Source organism: Gymnoscopelus microlampas, assembly GCF_963454915.1.
Source record: "Gymnoscopelus microlampas genome assembly, chromosome: 9".
NCBI classification, from domain to species: domain Eukaryota; kingdom Metazoa; phylum Chordata; class Actinopteri; order Myctophiformes; family Myctophidae; genus Gymnoscopelus; species Gymnoscopelus microlampas.
Window position 1 is genome coordinate 23198135 of NC_139946.1, and position 24917 is coordinate 23223051.

At 45.1% G+C, this 24917-nt stretch overlaps 1 protein-coding gene across 1 annotated transcript in view; it reads right to left on the reverse strand.

Moving 5' to 3' along the window:
• glis1b (GLIS family zinc finger 1b) overlaps nucleotides 1–24917 on the reverse strand; it is a 100518-nt gene that overhangs the window by 45732 nt on the left and 29869 nt on the right. Inside the window, exons 3-4 of the mRNA XM_084066028.1 lie at nucleotides 14814–15006; nucleotides 11411–13031 (exon numbers count right to left, since the gene is read on the reverse strand). Coding sequence (XP_083922154.1) covers nucleotides 11411–13031; nucleotides 14814–15006 — 1814 coding nt within the window. The remainder of the gene's footprint in view (nucleotides 1–11410; nucleotides 13032–14813; nucleotides 15007–24917) is intronic.

Here is a 24917-nt window from a genome sequence, read left to right on the forward strand (position 1 = left end):
AGGCGAGAGTTGACACAGCTGTCTAAAGGCTTACACCCATTATAGCATACATTGGTCCACTCCATAACTCTGACGTGACAACAAATAAACATTTCAGAGCCCCTGTGGGATGCCAAGTCAAATAGATTGACGCCAGAGGCACCACAATATTCAGAGAGAAAACATGCCGGTGAAATTAAACAATAGGTCAAGATGGCACTGTGATCAACACCAGCCCAAGGACTCGGGCGAGGAGAGGGGAGAAGGCATTTACGCAACCCTCTGGAGGGGCACCAGACCACAAAAGCTTTCTGGGTGAAACGGCAGCTGCCCAAGAACTGTGGAGCAATCGAGATGCCACGGTGCCCCTGAATGTGTTAGCTCTTCAGCACGCTATAAGTCTGTGTTCTTTTTTCTCTCTGTGGGTTTGAGGGTCCAGTTTCCAGTTATGGGTATATGGCTGGTTGCAATAGATCAGACTGTGCCAGTCATCCAATGTGTCAGTCCTTATCAAGGCATGGGCCTATCAACCCGTGCATACACTTTTGCACATCATTCCACATTTACGTTTCAATAAATCAATGCAAAACCACATTTCACTGAGTGGTTCACTGTTCACATTCAATAATGTCAGTCCCTTCTCACTACTAATGTGTGTCTCTGCCCGCGTGCCCCTATAGGAAAACATTCGTTTGAGTGCAAAAACACCTCATTCCTGTGCAATTACGCTGGACAAAAGCAACCTGCCAAGGGCAAAAATTGTGAGGTTCCAGTGTCTGCTGGTATTCCACGGTAAACATTTTCATATTTATGGAATATTTTCCTTGAAATTTCTCATCAGACACTTGTTTATGTTAGCCGTAATATGAGTCGAAGCCTGGCACTTACTGCCTTTGCACAAATTGCTAGTGAGACTGCAGGCTACGGTATGATACTGGATTTTTCTCATACACAATATCCATTCGCCTCGGCTGTACTTTAAATTGTGCATGACCTAATCTAAATTTCTTGGCTTGAATCCTCCAGAATTGGCACATCAGTGATACTGATTTCGGTCGGGTTTTGTCTCCGAAAAGGAAGCGGTGAAATCTAAATGACAGTCTGTACGTGACAGTCTGAGAAGTCTGTGCTACGGACAGGCCAAGGGGAGAGGGGGCCGTGGGGTGGTGTGGGGGTAAGACGGAAGAATAAAAAGAACCTGCTCTAACTTTATGCTGTAATTCTCCACAGAAACTAAACAACTGTGGTTCTAAGCCCAGCATAAACCCTTTTTACATCGATGTTAAACTAATTCCAAAGCTGAACAGATTGAACGCAAAACAGATGTTTGAAAGTGAACTGCTGAAGAGAGAGAGAGAGAGCGAGAGAGAGAGAGAGAGAGAGAGAGAGAGAGAGAGAGAGCGAGAGAGAGCGAGAGTGAGAGAGAGAGAGAGAGCAAAGGAGAGAGATCAAGATGGAGATAGAGACAGAGAAAGAAAGAGAGAGAAGTCTTTCTGGAGACGGTTAGTGATCATTGGGGTGTAAAACACTATGGGGGGAATGTAAATCTGCTCTTAAATATCAGATCCTCCATTGTGTGGTGATTTTACTGTGTTGTATGAGGGATCATATTAAAGCAGGGCAGTAAAAAATTGAAACATCCTGGGCATCAACGTCCTGAAATGTCCCACTGAGAGGACACATCACAATGAGAGGACATTTCAGGACACTGATGCCCGGGACATTTCAGACTTTAGATGGCAGAGATTGGCAGAGATTCTCTCTCTCTCCCTTCTCAGCAACTTTCAGCACGGCGTATGATAAAGTATAAATTATGTATATTAAGTATTCATCTCTTTTCCTCTCCCTGTCTCAGTCTCTCACTCTCTCTCTCTCAGTGGTTTGCATCTGAAAGCAGGAGGCTGGCAGGAACAGTGAAGTGCAGCCTTGACAGCGCAGCATAGATGGACGGACAACCAGGCTTGCAACAAGCAGCAAACAGGGAAGCGGCGTCCAACCATTCAAAGCACTAATTGGTGCGCTGGATCCCAGCTGCAAAACACATTTTGAGGACTGCAAAGTCTGCTAACGCTCCAAAACAAACGCTCTGAAGTGCGCGTTCAGTGCATACCACATCAGGCATCACACTTCACAACGAATTCTGGACAAACCATCGTTTCTTGGGATGACATCACTTTGGATTTGATTGCCGTCCTGGTCTGGCTCTCTTTCTCCTGGGCCTTCACAATCATTCTGAAAAGGTTCAAATTAAACCCGGCATGCTAACCGCGGAACGGCGCAGTGCAAAATTTAAACATGACACACTAAATGTAAACATATCTTTCATTACATAATTTATCCATACTTTCTCTTAGTGTTTATGTTGTACAGTAGCGGCTCACTTGCCCACATACATTAGCCCTAAGTCTAACGTAGTTTGGTGTGGGAAGGGCTGGGTGGAGGGATACTGTAGTTCCAGGGTTGTGGTCTGGCCCTGAGGCAGACATGGTCTGGAGCCGTGTAAATGTCCCTCTTGTTTTGCTTGTTTGTTGGGAGATGGCATGGAGGCCGGGGGCAGATGTTGCTCTGGGCTCCGTTCTGTGTGATGTCTGCTTGCAGACTACATCAATACCTCAAAACCCCACCTGGTTGCGCTGAAAGATTGACGTCTTTTCACACATACAGATACGCTCATACACTCTCACACGCTGCGGTTCGGCGGGTGTGTTTGCGGAGTGGCTGCTGAGGCGCAAATTGTGTCTGGGTACAACGGTGAGTCCTGTGTTTTAACGTGTCCAACTGGCAGGGGAAGCTCACCTCGAACCAGAAAGGTTCTGTTTGAGTTTACTTTGTGAAAGGCCACAAAGATGTTTTTGCTGTATAATTATCTGTCAGACTGTATGCAGAGAAATAGTTAACCTACGCCTCCGTGTTCCACGTGATCCGTGACAGCACACTAGCCAGAAAGCGCGTTAAAGACTGACAACCTGGGAGCATTTTAGAGTGCAACAGGGAGGATTCTCGCTCATACTGTAACAGGCCCATGACCTCGGACAGAGATTCCAACGTGCAAGTTGATCACTCCCCCTCCCTCTCTGCTCCCCAAAACTGGGTCCACTTCCATGCGATAGCCCCTGAACGTGATGGAGGCCCACAACGCATGCACAGCCCCAACCTCATCCCTCCCATGTATTAAGTAAACCGATCTGGCTCACTGGAGAGGTTAAACTGATTAAGCTTTTGGATGGGACACAATTATGACACAATCTTTGTGCAATGTATAGCCGGTCACAGCCCCCAGGTTCCTCAGGTTTCCGATACCGGAGCGTGATTAAATATTAAGGAAATTGCAAACTCAAAATATTGCATTCCAGACAAATGCAATTAGGGAACATCACATGTAGTAGATCCTCCACGCTTTGATACCTAGTTACGCATTTAAAGGCGAGGTAGCTTTTAGTAGCTGTTCTGTTTTCATCAGCTTAATTTTATTGGGTCCATCCACAATAGTAGCCACCCTAGCCTCCCAATTCTGGGAAAGTCAAAGACGAACATTCTGCAAAAATAGGCGAACATTTGGCAAAATATTTTGATCTACAAGCTCACAAGCTGCCCAAGTCTTCCTCTCCCTCTCTCTTGGTGTAGAGGGGAAAAAGGTGGGTACCAAGTATAGACCCTGGGGGGAAGGGGTGTCAATTAAATATATATATGGTTTAAATGGTTAAAGAGAGGTGGCTGGCTATACAGAGAGTGTTGAGGCATATAGCTTGTTGTGGTTGTGTTGGTAAGTGGTGCATGTATCAAAACTTTACCAACACCAGATCCAAGAGAAAGAGACAGGGAGAAAGCAAGACATGATGAGGGAGAGAGAAAGGTTGTGTATGTGTGTGCGTGTGTGTGTGTGTGCGTCATGTGTGTGTGCGCACGTGTGCATGTGTGTGTGTGTGTGTGTGTGTAGTGCGTGCATGTGTGCGTGTGATTGTGTGTGTGATAGTGATTGTGTGATAGTGATTGTGTGCGCGTGTGTGCGTGTGTGTGTGTGTGTGTGTGTGTGTGTGTGTGTGTGTGTGTGTGTGTGTGTGTGTGTGTGTGTGTGTGTGTGCGTGCCCGAGTGTGTTGAGAGAACTGGATCGCATTACTGTAAAAGATTGACTGGAAAACTTTTACGGCCTGACAAGAAGTTGGCCTGGCCCACTCGACAAGGAAAACAAGCAAGATCCATCTATTTCCAGGGCTTTCATTCCGGTGCCAAAACATCAGTCTCAGAGCCTCTCTGCCAGCGGTTTCATCATACTAATATCACATATGGACAGCGTTGCCTTACTGTTAGCATGACGGCCGTATGGCTGAGTGGCACATTGAAACTGACAGGAGGCCAGGAGATAACCGCAGGACGAGATTACGGGTTTGTTCGAGAAATCAAACAATCAGGCTACCTGATGAACTCATCAGACTGAGGAATGACTGACGGCGTTAATTATGTAAATTGTTCAGTGAAGAGCGGAGGCACCGGTGGACCTTCAGTTAAAATGCAGATGGTTTGACCCTGACAGTATCCAATTTAGGCTCTGATTGGGATTTTTTTTTGCCAGTTTAACAGAGCTTAGGTACTGCATTTCTTAATCATGCAGTTAGTCGCGACATGCTGAATCAGTACCATTTCTCCCTTATTGACTCTGATTACTCCAGTTTAAATGAGCCATGTAGACCTTGTCCTATGCAGCTACAGCAGAGGGTTTCTACCCATACACCGTATGTGCTTGTGTGTCTGTCTACTTGCGTGTACAGTATGTGTGTACTGTATGTCTACATAAGCTGTACTGAGAGAAGAAGACCAATCCCACACGTCATAGAATCCCTTCTTTTTTGCATAATCTAAAGTTAAAGTCTGTAATTAGGGTTGCACACAAAAAAATTACAAAATTAATAAAGCACTTTTGCTTTAAAAAAATTGGGAATTATGTGGATCTCAGGATCCACATAGAAATGTCTCCAATGTACTGTACAGTAGATCTCAGACTTTGCTCCAATGTGGATCTCACACATCATGTGACCAGCCTGTGACATCCGTCATCTATGACGTTTCAATGACATATGACTCCAAATTTCAAGTTTCAGCGCAATCACAGCCTCGTTGACTTTAAAATTAATTAAAGTAAAATATTTCAAATAGCATAAAACATAATGTGATTTTTTTTAAGTGGCAGTACTTCCTACTGGCAGCCTACATACAAAGTCTAGCTCTGATCGGTCCAGCGAGATTTGTGAGATTAGCTCCAGGGAGAGCCACACGTCATAGACAGCTAGCCTTTTGCAGAGCCACGCCATAAAAACATTGCATAAGAAAGACGTACACAGGCACGCACACCCTGTCAGTCTGTACTGAAAAAGGATGGTTTTGTGTGTGAACCTATTTCATTAACCTGTTCTAGGAACCAGAGCACAGTTTTACGTTGGCAATTCAAGGGTATAATCAAACATGCACACATGTGTACATGTGAGTGTGTGCTTGTGTGGCTGCATGTAATATGCATAATGTGAATCCTCCTCATGTAGCTGGCCATGTCCAGCCATAAGGATTAGAGCCTGGTCGATATATCAGCCATTATTTGACTTTTTGGACGACAGCGGTATCGAGAATTATGCAGCCAATGTGTTTTAACCACTTTCAACCTGGTGTCCATAGCTTAGGCATGTCATTAGGCGATGATTAAAAAATGATCAAAAGTGCAATGCATTGTAAGTTGTAGAATTTTTGAAAAATGTTCAGTAAGACTTAAGTGGTTAAATAAAGTTCAGTTTGTGTGTATTTATATTTACTCATTTGCTTGTTTATTATATCATTTAAATTAAATGTTCTTTTCCTATATCGAAGTTCAATACAGTATATACACTTAATTTATTTATCTATCAAAAGGTTATTTGTGTTTAGTGTTATTTATTTGTTTGCTTATAAGTTAAATATTCTCGTATATAAACTTTAATAAAAATCTAAGTTTTTCGAAAAGATTAGAACCATTTGCACTTTTCGACAAAATATCAGTCAAAACATTGATAATTGGTGGGCAAAGACTCTCCAAAATCTGAATCGGACCCAAAAATCTGGCATTGGTATGGGAGCTCAACCTCATAGGTCTTCACCAAAGGTGAGGGTGGTAGCTGCCGACACCATAAAGCCACAGAACCACCAAGCAAGCTGAGATGTCGTGGCAGCTAAGCCATCCAGACAGGGGCCAGAGTCAGCGTAAGAGACTTAGTACGGGACAGGTACAAACACATTAATATCAACGTCACTCGCCGCCTGCGCCCAGCGACCAGACAGCTCCGGTTTCAGGTGGCATTCAGAGGAAAAGTCGGGTCATGCGCTGAACCTCAGTTTTAATTAGCTAATGGCACTCCCTGTTTCATCTCCTGCATCTGAGCTGATTGCTCACAAAAGACTCCATTTACCCCCGAAAACACACGCCATCTTGGCACCGCCACCGTGCTCCATGTCTCAATGTCTGCTGCAGAGGGATTTCACCACTCTCTTCCAAAAATCAGTCTAATAAATCTAAATATATATGTTTGCTGGTTTCACACCAGTGAAAAAAGAGGAAATTCCATGATCTACGCTTTTTTCCAGCAGGTCTCGACATCCAACTTTCCTTCAGCAAGTGGTTTGAGCGGGTGCAAGTGTGGTGCGGGTGCAAGTGTGGTGTGTGTGTGCGTGCGTGTGTGGACAGAGTTCCATTAAACAGGTAATGCAGGGTGTGTTTTATCATTAAGCAATGTGTGGGTGGCTCTCTCATTCTCGCCCTGGGTTCTCACTATTGGTTGACACTAAGGTTCAACTCCCTTCTTTGTGGATGAACCTGCTCCTAGTTTTTAAACTATCTTTCAAACGCATCACAAAGACTCCTCCAAAGCTAAATAAATCAACTAACTTTACGCAAAAAAAGCAAATATCATATTTCTAAGTTTGAAAAACATGATTGTATCATACATCGACCCTAAGAAGTTATTAGGGGGAACTAATGTATAATGGTTTCATTCTTTAAGCCAAACACAGAAACAATTGCAGCCTTACCTGCATATTAAAACTCTTGATGCTGAAATTACAATTGCACTGAATATAATGTATTTAACCTTAGCAATCTTTTGGTATACTATATCTTTCTTGAAATATTTTCAGATCAATATATATACTTTAATAATAAAAAACAAAACAATGAAAAATACCTTGTGAAAGCTTAAACCTGAAGCATTGCAAAAAGCAAGAACATATTTCCTCAAGTTGACTTTTGTCAACTTCTGTTCTGTTTATATGTGCTTTATACATAAGTGATGTGACTTGATTTAACAGAAAGCTTGAATTAGCAGTGTATTCCTGCCTGAGGTGCATCTAAATGCTCTCTTTCCACAGAGGCATTCCACGGTTTAGTTGGATATTTATTTGACCTTCAGGGACAACAGCCCAACATTCAGACACTTCAAATTCTCAGGGCCACGTCTCAGAGAATCTAGTAAGATATCAAGGCCTCGGGACTCTGTCAGGGCTGCTCTCGCTAGATATATTTTAATATTTATGCAGACAAGAGAAAAAAATGCAATAAACTGAAACAACATGCCGAATTAAGCATGAAACACAACAGGATATTGCAGGGAGATTATGTTGTTTCCTTTTCGGCCGTTGTTTCCCTGCCTGCCCGCCCGCCTGCCCTATACACAACAGCCCAGGGCTTGTCTTAATTAGCGAGGGGAGGGGGCATGAAAAGTACCTTCTAAAACTTTACAGTGCTCTTAAAGTGCCTCGAACTCAGCCGTTTACAGACTGAGGTCTGCTGGCATTTCTTTTTTTTTTTATATACATCTTTTTATGTGGGGATCCGTTAAAATATTAGCTAGGTACGGACGGTGACAGACGCAGGGGTCGGTGTACGACTCATGCGTTGTTGATAATGACTTTTTCTTGCCAAGACGCGGCATGAATCAAATGCTGTGCAGCTGTGAGAGGAGAGGGGGAGAGCAGGGAGTGTTATGCTTGGATGTTGAGGGGAGCCTCGCCTCATGAGCGCCCACTGGAATCTGCCGCTGGAAAGCTAATAAAGGGATTAAGCCCCGGATTTTTCTGGAGCATTTGGTCCTAAATCAAAATGTCTCATCTGTTTCCTCTATAGGAATTGCTGGAATTCTTAAATGCCTTTGTGTATTGCATGAGCGCAGCGGACACAACAAGTACCACTGGAGAGGCCAGAAGGAATGACAGGCAAAGACAGGCTAAACAAGGACTTGAGCTGGTGTACAGAGTGAACACACATGCACACATGTGCACAAACTGTACGCACACATGCGTACATACACGCACAAATGCATGCTCATGTCTACACACACTCACAAACACACGCACGCACGCACGTGCACACAAACACACACACACACACACACACACACACACACACACACACACACACAAAGCATTCCTGTCATCACACTAGGTATGCAGCACTTATTATAAACTCACATACACACAAGGCTACACACACACACACACACACACACACACACACACACACACACACACACACACACACACACACACACACACACACACACACACACACACACACACACACACACACACACATGCAGAACATGTGTTTATTTTCTCTATGCCTCCAAGTTTATCTGTTGAATTCCCAAATCAACACACATCCTATCCCTACTGATTAGACCTGTGGACTCAGGCTCAAAAACATTTCACGTTTCTGTTTATGCTCTGTCAGAGAAGTGAGAGTGTAACAGTCCACCCTACTATACACTATACAGAGAATCAATACTTCCTATTGTGTGGACCAATTTTCACACTGGTGTGTGTGTGTGTGTGTGTGTGTGTGTGTGTGTGTGTGTGTGTGTGTGTGTGTGTGTGTGTGTGTGTGTGTGTGTGTGTACATGTACATGTGTACGCACATTTGCATGAGTGGCCACACGTATGTTTGTGCACATTTTTGTGTCTCTGTGTGTGCGCGTATGTATATGTGTTTAAGTACAGTATATCCCTGTGGGTATGCACAGCACATACAGTATGTAGGGTGTTTAATTGTCTAATATTGCAGAGGCCTATGTATGCAGGGATGTACTGTATCTTTGTGTGAGTACGAATGCACGCGTGTGGCTGACTGTGTGTTGTGTGTGTGTGTGTGTGTGTGTGTGTGTGTGTGTGTGTGTGTGTGTGTGTGTGTGTTTTAGTTTGGAGTTAACAGGCGCACGTCCCGAGACAGAGTCCAGTACCTTGTAGTTAACAGGCGTGCGTCCCGAGACAGAGTCCAGTACCTTGTCCGCACTGAAGCCAAATTGTTCTAGAATCCACATCTGTGAAACATCTCCCTACACACACACACACACACACACACACACACACACACACACACACACACACACACACACACACACACACACACACACACACACACACACACACACACACACACCTTCACAGTGTTACATTTATACACACCCCTATACTGTATGTACACACACACAGTTGTACATATAAACATTCACTCAGTCTGCTTGCCGTCCTTTCCATGTGTGTCACCCAAGTGTGACATCAACGCTCACTCGAGGCACGCCTTCACCACTCGACAAACGAACAAACACACACACACACACACACACACACACACACAAAAATGAAAGACGAATAAAACTGTTTTATACTGTACATGTGCAACGCACACTGCAATAGTAGAACTAACAGTTGGATTACATACAGCGCAGCAAATTACTTCCAAATTTCTTCGTTTATACTGAGCCAGGGTAGCATGAGGAATAACACTTCGGTGTGAGGAAAGGCAGAGAGAATAGCAACAACAGTGGAGTGTGTCGGTGTGTGTGTCTTTTTCAGATGCAATCAACGCTCACCTCAGAGGCTCTAAAGCCTGATTCATACTTAGTTGCGCATGGGTGTCGCATACCAAAAATAGCAGATCTCCAAGCTCACAACACGTTGCAGCGAGCAACGTGTTGTGATCTGCCATTCTGGTGTGCGACACAGTGCAAAACCAAGTATAAATCAGGCATTATGGCTAGCATCAGGATCAGCACAAGTTGCCATATTCAACACCACATAAATTACCTTAAAGTGTGACTTTCTATTGCCTTTTGTAATTCTCTCACCTCAGCTAATTTTACAAGCCACTATTATACAAAATTATTTAGAAAATAAACAAGGCCTGGACATCATCAGAGAGAGAGAGAGAAAAAGTATATACTTGAAATAAAACAGGTGCTACAGAAATATTGCAGACTCAAGTGTTTCAATAATTACAATTTGGACGGATTCCCGAACATGAAGAAGACCACTTCTGACGGGGGCTTTGGGCGAAACCATGAATTGAGCAAGACTAGAAATTGTTGCCGACCATCCCTCCGTGGCTCGCCTTCTCCCAGACTACTACTTTTCTCCCCGTGTTTGGTTTGGATATAAAAGCCAATTCACTTAATACTTGTGGGACAGCTAAACATTTAAAGCTCCCATTTAAAGGGATCAAGTGTAGGCATTGTTTAGTTATGTTAACCAGATGTGTTGGCTTTTCAAGATCTGAATCCCCTTCTTAAAAAACACAGCGCTCGTGAAAATAAACATGGCTTCACCCTACACAAATTGTGGACTAATTGTGTATTTGGACTAAATCATTCTTGAGGTTGGAGGGCTTTTTCCATTTGCTAAGGGATGCCGGCGAATGACAGCTTGACATTGATTAGTGTGTTGACTTGTGGAATTGGAGCTTTACCTGTAAAGAATACAACCACAGATCTATTTATGTAGTGACAAGGTAGCCCACGAGCCATAGCACAGCCCCACATCTTCAGTGGAAAAAAGAATTCGGCTGCAAATACATGAATTGCAAACATATCTGTTTCTCAAACAAAACAATGTACAAATTCATGCTGAAAAGTAATCAGCAGTGAAGCAAGTCTGGTTTTTGGACATGGGGTGACCCCTCTTATTGAGGAAAAATCATCTTGAGGGGAATTTAGTCAAATCTAATGGAAAATGTCTCATTTCGCAAAAAAAGCGTCTTCATTTGACAGAGAATGCCCAGGTTGTATTTATGGGTAACAATTTGAGCCACATAAAAAATAAGAATTTAATTAAATAAATATGAATTATTCGCTGCCAATTTACATCCAAGATGAAAACACACACATTTTCTAAAAATGTTTGGCCTGGATTTTGCATGAGTTATTGCTAATAATCCCCGGTGACCGCAACAACAACCAAAGAGTTATGTGGCTAAGGGGCTGTGAACAAAGCAACATTCTAAGTGTTAGTTTAACTTTGAGAGTGTAAAAATTCACCCTTTTTCACTCTCAACACTCGCACACAGGATTTTGCTACTGTAGGAACATTTGGGTTTTGGCCTGGGTTGGTTGGTTGAAGCTTGAGCATTACAGTAGGTTGACTCACCATGCACTTGTTGGGTTTCTCTCCAGAATGGACCCTCATGTGGATGAGCAGCTTGTAGCGGGCGTTGAAGGGCTTATAGCGCCGTATGCAGCCCGCCCAGAAGCAGGTGAAGTCCTCTCCTTTGCGCTGGTCGATGTGGACCTTCTCGATGTGCCTCACCAGCTCCTCCTGTTGCTCGTACGCGGCGCTGCAGTCGATCCAGCGGCACACTGTCACCGGCTTGTCGGCCAGCACTCCCCCTCCGACCTCATCTCGTTCGGGGGCCGCGTGGGACCCGGCAGAGCCCACGGAGGAGGGTTTGAGTCCCAGAGAGGAGGAGGATGCTGGCCCTGTTGGCTGACTCTGGAGCTGCAGCAGGCCCCCCTGGGTGGGCCCCAGATACTGATGCAGGTGGTAGGGCGGAGGCATGGCGGGCCGTGGGGGGGCCTGGTGGTGAGGGTGACGGAGGTGCCCGCTCCGCCCGCTTAAGTGGTGGGGGTGATGGTGGTAATGATAGTGGTGCTGAAAGAGCTCATCTTCACTGGGGGAAAAGTCGTCCAGGGGCTCCTGTTTTAGGGCGGCCACTGCTCTCTGGCCCCCATCCAGCAGGGCCCCGGATCCCACCCCCATCCCTCCAGACATCAGGGTCCCGCTCATCAGCACCCCCAGACCCTCCGAGCCTCCTCCTCCTCCACCGGCTGCTCCTCCGGGCCCGGGCCCCTGCTGCATGGAGCCCTGCTCCTCGCACGGCCCCCGGCCCTGCTCCGGCTCCAACGATGACACAGACGAGGACGAGGAGGAGGAGGAGGAGCAGGCGGAGGAGGAGAGCGACAACAGGCAGGTGGCAGGTGAGGGCAGATGACAGCTCTCCTGTAGCGCAGTCCGCTGGGGGCTTCCGTGAGGCGGGGGGTTGAGGGGGGCTCCCCGGGAAATGGAGGAGGAGCAGGTGGCTGCGGAGGGTGGAGAAGTAGAACAGGAGGAGGAGGAGGAGGAGGAAGAGGGCGAAAAGCCGGCGTTGCTGCTATGGCTGGGAGGCGAGGGGTTGGTGCGGAGCCCGTTGACGCAGGCCACCATCGACATCTGACTGGGGGAGGAGGAGCAGATGATGGCGCTGATATCGATCCCCTCCGAGGCAGCGCCGGCCGCCGACGGGGAGGCCGCGAGCACGATGTCAGCGCTGGCGGTGCCGGTGGCGGAGGTGGAGTGCGAGGCCAGGGACAGGCAGAGTCTCTTCAGGCTGCTGGCGCTGAGATGCCGCGCTGAATGACGGGTACCGGCGGTGGGGGACAAAGCCAGCGGGGAGGAGCCATCTTCATTATTAAACGGGTACGGCGCGTCCCCTGACACAGCGGCTCTGCCTAAGCCGCTCACCACGCAGTCGCCGCTGTTGCTAATGTGCGGACCGTCCACCATATCCCCCCTCCTCAACCCCGCCCTCACCCCCATACCCACGCGACAGTTGTGAAATCCGGCCTGGGGCGTGCCAGAGACCCCTGGCCCCGTGGACGAGGCGGAGATCTTGTAGCCCATGGAGGTCTCCTGTTTGACGGGATAAGGGAGCGTGGATCTGACCCCGTTGGAGCTGCCGCAGCCCGGGTTGGGAGAGGCGACCGGGAGGGACCTCTGGAAAGCAGAGGAGGACCTGCGGAGGGGGAGAAAATACACAGAGATGGGGGGGGGGGGGGATCTGAGTGCTATGCGATTAGGGCGACACTGAGGGGAATATGAGCGCTATTAGCTGACTGGCTGTTGATAGATAGAGGCCAGCTCATCCTTCTCACAACCCCCACATCTACCCACCTCCTCCAGCCAGCCAACAGAACTAATAGCATTTTAGCTACGGTACGTCTCTGAATTAGGAACTGAGCTGAACACACCGTCCAAACCGTCCCATATACAGATGTTACTGACTTATGACCAGGCAATGTCTGCCAATGAGGATTTCATAAATAAATTAAATGAGCCCCATCTGCCAGAGGAAAAGCCATGAATGGCCATTTATAACTAAGAATAGAGTGAGGGGGCGGAGGAAGAGGGCATGGCTACAGAGAGATCGGGAGGCCACTGGCTGTCCGTCTGACAGGGTCTTTGAAGACACAAAAGGGTTAAACCCAACCCAACATCGGGGAATAAACAGGGAATCACCTGTTTTTGGTGGTATAATGGCAGCCTGTGAAGGGGGGGAGTATTATGGTGGGAATCTTTGCCCTGCTGAATGGGGGACCCGGGTCGGATTTCTCCATGCGTCGCTGTGATCTCCTACATAATCATCCCTGTCAGTTGGCTCATTATGGATTTTGTCCAAAGCCCCTGAGTGATGTGAGAAGGGCCCTCTTTTTCTCTGGACTGTCCCATGAAGGAATCAGCTTTGTCCCTTGTCCCAGCCATGCTGGGGACAGACACACCAGTGGGCAAACGTTAGCTAGGAACGTAGAAAGCCACTATCGCACTTTGTCATAGTTGTCAATTAACCACTTATTTTTGATGTGCCCAAAATAGGGACACCAGGTTGAAAGTGGTTAACTAAATCCCAAATCTTAGTAATATACACTACAGCCATGTTTTGAGTATAAGGGTTATGGTGCTCAACAGTGAAGGACAGCTGTATAAGCAAAAGCTTTTTACCTGGGATTATCAAATAGATTACCTACTGTATAAGACACTGGATCACACCATAACCACTTAAGTCTGGACATTTATTGCAGGGGTGATAGACAGATGTTTCAACAATCATCTTCCTCAGAGTCAAGCGGGTTGACTGGCTCAGCTTGACTGAGAAAGATACAGACTTAATGAGTGCTCCAGTGTCTTATTTTGGGTAGTCTATTTGAAGTGCCTCTGGGTTCCTTAAAGGGGTTCCAAATGGACCCTTACAGGTCTGTCACTCTGAGAGTGGACACATTTGTAAACTCTCAGAGTTATGTCCTTGAAATTAAAAAGTTTGAGAACCACAGGTCTAAAGAATGGAGTGTGAGTCCAGTAGTATTGGGTGACTGAGGATAGGGTTTGAGAACCGGAAGAGAGGGGGGGTTAGAGGTGAAACCGCAAATTATTGAGACCGGATAGGGTTGCTCGCTGCACTCTTTTTATGACCTGCAAATCCAATAAGATGCACTCTCGAAGACTGTTCTGCAGATGAGTTTAATTACTATAATTAAAATGTTATACTCTGTAATTCTTTTTTTATAAGATTGCATAGAACTTTTGTCGTCAACATGTGAGTCAAGATAATTCAATATGTTTTATAAGATTTGGTGAAACATTCTTGATTACAAACATTTGCCATCTGAACCACAGCAGGACTGTAAACATCACATTTTGTTTCAGATATCATGAATCATGCATCATCAAAAGGAAACGACAGATAATATAAACGCATACAGTATGTACAGCAAACAAGGTTGCCGTCGCAGATGGCAATTACCTTGTGTCTTGGTGAGATCCATCCTGAAGATGTAGGTCCTGTGTGGGTCTCTCACAGTGGAGGGTGTGGTTGTAAGACTCGGCTGGCTGACCCCCCGCTGGCAGTACCAAGCTCTGCCCACAGCGCATCAGGGTACCATCACTACCGCCCAAGTCACTGGCACTGTCCTTCTCCAAGCAGTAAGCGCCGTTCACTGTGAAAACAGTGGGGGTGGGAAAGTGTCACGGTAATGGACTCACATGGTTAAACAAGCTCCTCCGCAGATGCTCGCAATCAATTTATGATGTACTTTAAGTAGACAGATATGAGGCTATTTTGCCGCACAAAAACACATGGCTAATTTATCACTTGACATGTTGTACTCACTGGGACATTGTTTTAGTTAACAGAGCACTGAACCAAAGTCAATCTCAAGCTAAAAAAGCTTGGCAGGCGTAGATCAGATTCACAGAGATATTGACAGCCCCGGGAGTACTGTCAGCCACGAGAACTCCAATAGTTCAACAGCAGAGACCGTTCCATCAGTGACATGTTGAAATTCTATTACAGTAGGTAATGAACGCTCAAGGAATACTCGCTGGCAGAAGGGACCGTGTACTGTCGTATGTGATGATATACGGCAGAAGATGCGCTTTGGTGAGCTGTTGGGCTAACAACACTGAGTGATGCAAGTGATGTTGCTCTGTGGGAAAGCACACTGGTTTGAGGTGAGGGATTCATTTATCATCATTAAACATGAAACATTATGATGTTGCGAGTATCGTCGTGGGTGAATGATCAACCTGGCTTCCCTATTTTGGGCATGTCATTAAAGGCGTTTTTTTTTTTTTTTTTTTTTTAATCTTTCAACATTTCCAAACATTTTCAAAGATAGCCTCTTCAAGCTCACATTCAAATGTTCAGTGAGTTTCTACACACTCACAATGCGTTGCAAAGTGACACGTTGCAAGCTTGTACATCACAATTTTTGCGGGAGACTGTCATTCGACAAAGTATAAAATAGGGTGAAGTGGTTAGCGCAGATTAATGTTCTCTTTTATATAAATGACCAGTTTTATGAGGGAATTGTGTGCGTAATGGACTATAACCATGGCTTTTTAATTTCAAACTGATTTTATTCATTTACTCATTTAATTTATATGCTGCAACATATTTCATTTCTTATGTACTACTCTCGTAAAAAAAAAACAGAGGCATTTTGATTACATTTTTAAAGGAATACTACAGCAAATTCATGCCCAGAAATTCAATCTAAACCATATTTCTGCCTCAAGAATATGGCCCAAAATGTAACGCTGAATTGTCAAAGCAGGCCAAACAAAATGGTTCCAATGGGTAAGACGATATCCCCTCTCACTCATGTGTAGGAGGCCACACGTCCCCTCTTCCAACTTCCCTAACTCAATTTCTCAAATTCAATTTGCTCCTAACGATGTTATTGACAATGTTATCACACCCTATGAGCTTTTATTAAGACAGTCACCCAAACACCCCCGTCTGTGACATAGTGCAAAATGGATACAGGATTAGGAATGGAAAGGATATAGAAGCAAAGGGTAGCAGTAAACAAGATGAGGCTATATTGGGTCAAATGTTTGCCAAAGATCGAGGGGAGTCAGATGAAAGTTATGATGGTTACAATGATTTGGATTGTGCAGAGGACCTGTAAACATAGAACATACAGAGAGAGGGAAGTAATACAAGGCTTTGAATAAATAAAAGTCTACACTAGAGAAGACAATTTGAGTCGAGAAGAGAAGAGGAGAAGAGAGGAGAGGAGAGAAGTTAATTGTTCCATATTAACCAGAGTAACTGGAATATTATTTTCACATATCCATCCTGGGGCAGATGTACAAATTTCATCCAGGTTCAGAATGCAGGGGAATAGAGAGAGGTGAGGTATTGTAAGCAAACCAAACAGTGGTGCAGGCAGCATGGCTATAAAAGCCATGCTGGTTTCACTCAAACACATAAACAGAAGGTAAGATGTCATTGGTCTGTTTTCAAGGCATACAAATAATTTTGTTTATAGAGTCCTGGATTGTTCAGAGTTTGTGTTGTTGTTGTTGTTGTTTTCGTGGCTCGTTGGCAAAGCGTCCCCACAGAGCGATTGTATCCAACAGGATTTGTGTACAAAAATCCTCAAGGCCCCCACGGACGCAAAGCCAAGTGTTCCTTGCCGCAAATGGTGTAATCTGAACAGGATGGTCAATAGTGACAACAGGATACAGTTGGGATAAAGTTGGGATAGAGATGAGTAAAGTCTCTTAATTAAGCCTCAACCATTCACATGCACGCACACAGAATCACACAAAACACACACACACACACCCACACCCACACCCACACACACACACACACACACAGATGAGCAGTCAACACCATGAAGCAGAGGAACAGATTTTCTGAGTTATGCCTTAACTGTCCCCAGAAATAAACATGCTTGGGAAACACACACACACACACACACACACACACACACACACACACACACACACACACAAAACAGATCACCATCACCATAAAGTGCAGGCCTGCACCAGGACATCTAGTAAATCTAGCCCCAAATAAAAGACAATGCTCTCTCAGCAAAGCAGATTGCCCCGTTTCGAAATACGTAGGTGGATGGTCGCCAGTGAAAGGACGCCACGCAAATCAGTCAAAACACACGCACGCACACACACACACACACACACACACACACACACACACACACACACACACACACACACACACACACACACACACACACACACACACACACACACACACACACACACACACACACACACACACACACACACACACACACACACACACACACAGAGACAAAACCTGGAGCACTGATTACCTGCCTACTATTTGCTCTGTTTATAGAGATTGAAATACGACCATTGTTTCCCAGCAAGATTCATTTGGAAGCCTTTATGTGAATACCTCCACCACTGCCAGCGATTGTTAAACAGGGCAGAAGCATCAGACCTTTGTGTGTTTTTTTATGTCTTTCCCAAAGCATCCACAGCTGGTATCAGTTCTAATGGACTCACACTTCTGCAGAGCCTGGTGCGAGATGAGGTGGAGAGTTAAAAGCATCAGTGTTATTTTATCCATAATCCATTTGTAACTTTTGAGTGTGCACAAATGGACCCAAATGGACCCGTAAGGTCCAGTAAATTAAATCTGCAATCTGCAAGTTATTCTAATTCAATTTGAACTAATCTGTATGAGTATGTTAACATAATATAACTAGTATATCTGCAGTGGTTGAAGGTTGTGCAATATCTCCCTGGCCAAGCAGGGGATTGCATCTTGGATGAGTGATAGGAGGTCTCTCAAGCGGGAGACCTGGGTTCGAATCCCAGGCAGTACATAAAGGTTTTAGCCTGGCATGGGCCAGACTAATATCACTGCGTAGATATTGGTCTGGAATCTCTGTGTGGAAACCCACATTTCCAAGGATTAAAAGAAATGCCTCTGGTGATAAACTGATTGGTGCCCCACAACTTCGGGGGCAGCGAAATCCAATCACAACCGATCGGGGCCAGACTAATCTGCAGAGGTTTTTTTTTATTTTATTACACATGGCAGATTCGTCTGGTTTCCAGGCTATAAAAGTTTGCCTTAATTGTACAATTGTTGTTTTCTTTTTAGAGCCTCCTGTGGAAAGGTGTTGTCAAATAAACTTTTATATAAACTTAACAGAGTGTTGACTTGAATGCAAGAATATCAAAAGAAGCGGCTGAACCCTCCAACCAGCCCTTTTTAGTCTTCTGTTTGTATAAAAGTCAATTCAGATCAAACATTTATACAGCTGCAAGGACCACAGTGGAAATAATACTTTATTGTGTTTCACCCGTGACAATGTCTTGTCCTGCTGCAAGTGAGAGAGCAGCTCTCTAAGGATGACACGGTCAGTCGGTTCAAACCACTGTTTGATGTAATGAGCAGCACAGCCTCTAGGGGCCGGTAGCGGGTCTTTTCTTGAACAAGCACAACCTGATTCATGTCTTTTAAATTGTCCAATAAACTAAACTGAAAAGCATGTTTTGTTTATTAAAATGCAACACAATGTGCTTCAGTGAATCTGCACAGAGATGCACTTATACGGTAGATCCACAGATGGACATTTCCATTTTCCTTGTGTTGTTTCAGAGGATTTATTTTGTTGCTTGGCTGAAGACATTTGATTTCCAGTACATATTGACTCACATGTACAGTATGTACTGTCCTGTATGTATGTATGTAAGTATGTCTCTGCATGTATGTATGCCTCATATACTGTATGTATGTACCAGTATATATGTTTCTATGGAAATAAGCAATTGAACTTGGACACAAACGGACAGAGAGGTCAGAGGTGTCTCTGGTTTGGGCTTTAGATGTCAAAGTCCTCGATCAGCATGCTGTACAATGTTAGCGCTCCAGTGATTTAGAGCTTTGCAACATTAACAGAATCAGTCATGCTCTGGCCGGGGAGACAGAAACAGACTTCTCCACATATGGCGGCTTGGACACAACCCAATGGTAAATTCAGTTTATATTGAATGTGCCATGGTAATTCAGCGTTGAATATTTCATTGTGTGTTAAGGCCCCGATTGATCAGGAGGTATAGAAGCCAGGGGGAGGGAGAGAGAGAGAGGGAGAGAGAGAGAGAGAGAGAAAGAGGGAGGGAGGGAAAGAGGAGAGAGTGTAGGTGCAGGTACAGTATGCATGTGCGTTACCGTGTGTGTGTGTGTGTGTGTGTGTGTGTGTGTGTGTGTGTGTGTGTGTGTGTGTGTGTGTGTGTGTGTGTGTGTGTGCATGTGTGCATGTGCGCGTGTGCGTGCGTGTGAGCCAAACCAGCCTGATATGGACGGTCCATGGGTGGTCTGTTGAGCAAGGCAGCTGTGTGTTCATAGTAGACTTCATACTTAACATTCCATCGTCTCTGGATACGAACTGTACTTGATGAATGAGGAGGAACTTCAGATGTTTGACCCCAAGGGGGAAACAACGGCTGCCTCTTTCGTAAATGAATATCTGTTGTAGTATTAACCTAATCATCTTCCTCAATCTGTAGGTACAGCAAGTGTAAAATAGTTAACAGAACTTTCTGAGTGCTCTAATGAGTTTTAAAACTGAAACCACTTGACAATGTGGGCTCTTGTTGCAAAGTACATTGCAACATTTCTGTGCAAAATACATTCAAATTTATTATCTCACAATAAAATGTAATTCAGTTAAAGGTAAAACATTTGATCAATTTGATTTAAAACAAAAACAGGATTTACACTGCTGCACTCCACATCCCCACAGATAGAGTCAGTTTTGGTAACACAGCGCAGTACTGTGTCCAATTCAAAGAAACCAACCACCACCTCAGGACAGAAGGAGATGGACGCTGTTCAGAGACACACACTTGTTAAGTGTTCAGGCACAATTAGGCATGACACTCTAAGGGCTTGAGATCAGAGTTGGAGAGAGGGAGAGAGAGAGGGAGGAATACAGAGTGAGGTTGAGAAAGATAGAAAAAGAAGAGAGAGGAGAGAGACGGTACAGTGTGTGTGTGTGTGTGTGTGTGTGTGTGTGTGTGTGTGTGTGTGTGTGTGTGTGTGTGTGTGTGTGTGTGTGTGTGTGTGTGTGTGTGTGTGTGTGTGTGTGTGTGTGTGCGCGTGTGTGTGTGCGTGCGTGCGTGCGTGCGTGCGAGAGAGAGAGAGAGAGAGAGAGAGAGAGAGAGAGAAAAAAAGAGAGACATGCCGGTGCCAGAAGCACCCGAGGCAGGCATTCTGTTCAATACAGACACATGTACAGTACAGATGTGTTGGATCATCCTCACATGCAAACCACTGATGTCAGCATTAACGTCCACAAATGCACAACACACAAAGAAGGGCCCTATTGTAATGTCCCCTCTTTACACGCCATCACCCATGACAAGAAAAATTACAAAATGCACCATTGAATGATAACATGGTACCTAATGATACAATCCAGCCCCGAACATCTAAAAGTGGCAATGATTGCCATTACATGGCTATTGTCTCCGCCCCCCCCCCCTTTTCTATCTGAAGTGGTATGTTCTGTTCAATCAGCGTCACTTAAGTGAGGCTAAACGGAGGAGCTCACTGAAGATATGTAGGGGCGGGGGAGGGTGGGTGGTGGGGCTGCACAGGGTTGGAGATGGGGTAAGATTAAAAGGGGAGCACTATGCTCTGTTGCACATGAGTACATAAACTATTGCTTCAAGCAAGGGGTGTAATTATTAAAAAAAGGGATACGCGTGGTCGCTGGAGAACTTATTGTAGGGACACGTGTGATTATTTCTTGGCTCTGTCACGGAGGGAGAAAGGAGGTTCCAATCACTCCCCTCCAAATACGTTGTACTGTTCTGAACTGTTCTGATGTCATCCATTTGTCATGCTTCCTTCTTCGTAGAGAGCCGCAGGGGAACACAAATAGTATATGGCACGTAAAGAATATCAGATGCATCATAACCACCGGTGGAAAGTGATTTTCAATCCTTTCCACTCGCTGATTAATACATCTGAGGTAACTGTAGGAGATTTCTGTTCTTTTCGCAGAGTAAGACAATAGACAGAAACGGAACAAATTAATGGACAGAGCCTTTATAATTAGGATAATTAGGGTGCGACTCACTCGTTAACAGAACTCTGCGGTCACCCTGCCGGTGATTAATTTGATTGTTGAACACAATTCACATATTGGATGAATTTCAAAGTGGGAAGGGTGTGTGTGTGTGTGTGTGGTGGTTCAGTCATAGGCAGTTTGGTTGCAATTGCAGCAAAATGTAATTGTACACCTATTCATGCGGCCCTGAGGGGCTGATGATCAGAGTGGCGTTCAAGTTCAATAGTGTTGTGCCTTGGCTAAAAAACTGCCCTTCCTGATCTCAGTGACTAATAAATGACTAATAAAGCTAAGCAGACATATGTCTCCAATCTAGGAGAACTTAACCTCCTTGGAAACAACACAGCTATTATCCCAAGATACGCAGTTATGACTGCATTACCATACAAAGCATTCCAGTCCATATAGTATTGCAACGATCAAACCACATCATTGCATAGTTGAGCGTCGATGTCTCTGTCTCTCTCAGTGACTTTCTGCCCTGTTTGCTCTCTCCCTCTCTTGCGCTTTTTCTTGTCTTCATTGTCTCCGCCAGGCTGAAGGCGTGGTGGACACTATGTTTTCGCCCCTGTCCGTCCGTCCGTGTGTCCGTCTATGTCATCTGAATTTTGCATGAGCTCGTTTTGAACAAAATGCCTCAAATCATGAACGTAGCGTCCGATTGCCGTGAAACGTCGTACGCACATTCCCACCAGGCCGAGGAAGAAATGCCACCCTTTTCACATTGGCCTATTATAGCGCCACCAGAAGGCAGATTTTTGCAAAACAATGTTTTATACATTACTCCTACAGATTTTGTCCAAACATCACACAAATCGGTACACATTATCTCTATAGTCATGTGATCAAGACGGATCTGTCAGATTTTTCATACAGTATTCCATCCTGATTGGCTAAGATTGACATGCAGGAGTGGCTCGTTTTGGACAAAATGCCTTAAATCATGAACGCAGGGTCCGATTGCCGTGAAACTTCACATTGGCTTGTTATAGTGCCACCAGGAGGCCGATTTTTGCAAAACAAATGTTTTGCTATAACTCATCACGCAAAACGGTACACATTATCTCTACAGTCATGTCATCAAGACGGACCTGTCCGATATTTCATATTTCATCCTGATTGGCTAAGATTGACTTGGCCTTGCGGAGACCTGTGCTCCGGGGAGCACATTTTTCTAGTTTGCATTTCTTTTGCCCTTCTTTCTCTCTTATTCTACATTACACATTCTCTGTTTCAATGTGGCTCTGTTTACCCATCTCTCTCCACCTGTCTACCTGCTTTCATCTTCTCTTTCTGTCTTGCCCAACCTCTCTGTCTCTCTATGTCCCATCTCTCTCTTTCACTGCCCCCTCTCTCTCTCTCTCTCTCTCTCTCTCTCTCTCCCCATCTCTGTGGACAATAGGACTCTCGCATCTGAGCAGCAGATGGCCCTTGCAGTATTATTAAGTGTAATTGGTGGTAATCTCGGGCGATTTTTTATTTCGGTGACACTTCATTTTCTATAATTCTCGCCTCTCCCTTTTAAGTCACCTAAGCGCCGTGTTAAGTGCTGGAGTGAGACTGTGCTTGTGCCAGCGTTTAATGTGTTCAAGTCTTCCGAGATGCGGGGCCTCAATGCAAAGCAGATGTGCGGACAGCATAGATGGTTAAAGGGGAAAAGGGGAGGAGAGAGGAGAAGGGAGGGGAGGAGAGGAGAGGAGAGGAGAGTGATCAGAGATGTACTGTACTTTGAGCAAAGGGTCTTCAGGAGGGGAATGGGATGTCAGGAGCAAGGCGAACATGTGAACCCAGGCCACAACAAACTGCCAAAACGGTAAGACAGATGCTCTTAGAAATCCAGCGTGACACCTCAGCTGGCCCCGCTCCGACTCCATAAATCATAACATTCAGCACTTAAACAGTTAATAATGATCGTTTTATTTCCCCTCCCACCACAAATTCCCTCACCCTTGTTCCGTTTCCTCTTGAGACACGTCCATGGACAGAGGTGTGTGTGTGTGCGTGTGTTTGCGCGTGCGTGCGTGTGTGTGCGTGTGTGTGCGTGCGTGGGCATGTGTGTGTGTGTGAGTGAGCGTGTGAGTGTGTGCCTGTGTGTGTGCGTGCCTGTGTGCGTGCGTGCGTGCGTGCACGTGCATGAGACGGCAGACAAGGACCTTTGCAGTGGGATGCTCCGGTTGTGTGCGTGCTGTCCAGCACAGATGTTGTACATTACCGTCCCGAGCTTTTCCCGGCTTCTCTAAATCTCATAACTCATGTCTATATTTGTGTCTGCGGCATAGGCCCGGAACTTATTTGTTTGGTTAGTAATGGATGTGATTGAAAAACCTGGGGGCACAAGTAAATGAAAAATAACAACGTCTAGAGGAAGAAAGCTCCTCTTAAAACAGGTGCGGAGCAAGGGGCAGAGGAGAAAAACTCTATTAAATTAAGAGTAAAGAAATGTCTGTGTTTTCATAGTGGGATTACTAATACCAGCAGACATGAGAATTTTCATGAGGATGAAATCAGTTTGTTCTGGCTGTTTTTTTTTGTTGTTGTTGTGATCAAATAGGTATTCTCATTCAGGTCTTTAGTTCTCATTGACAACGTGGTCATCAGCTGTTAAGGAACCAATGAACAACAACACTGTAAAATCTACAGTGTTATTTTATCCATTTGTAACTCAGAGAGTTTAAAAATGGAACCAGCACATTTGTACACTCTCTTGCGTTACATTTACACAAAGGAGTTTAGCACAAATTGGCAGTGTAGGGTAAGTGTCCAAGAAAATACACCAACATTGTAAGGTTGGTGATACTCACAGGTCTCAACCCACACAGCTACTGTGGAGGTGTTGTAGTAAAAGTGACTTGTCACCTAACTGCTCCAGTGGAGCTGAGCAGCGTATAGAACAGTTGACTGTGGTTGTGTACTGACCATTAGTGATGAGCGGGTCGGGTTTTTTCATGACCCGCCCCGCGACGGAACCCAACCCGCCTCAACCCGCCCCGCGAACCCATATATAAATCTATGGCTCAACCCGCCCCGCGACCCGCGATTTCTGTAAAATCATGAAGGTTAAATAATCTTCAAGTATACACCCCAAGTGTATTCAAACTGTTTTATTGTTATTATTCTTATTCTTATTAGGAATATACAAAACAAGAGCATGTGATTTATTTATTTTTTTGCCCGTGAGAGCGGCTGACACGCTCACCCGCAGCCTGCATAATTGCCTCTGAAATCCTGACTCGACCCACCCGCGCCGCGGGTTGACCCGTGGGTCCCGCGGGTTACGGGTCGGCCCGCTCATCACTACTGACCATGGTGTGTAAATGAATATAAAAATGTTTTTCCTTTTTTTTGCTGATAATAAGTATTTGTTATCAGCAGACGTTCCCAGATAATAATAACCACTTTCATCCTGGCATCCTTATTTTAGGCATGGCAAAATAAGTTTCTTGAAAATAGCAGATCTACAAGCTCACAACACGATG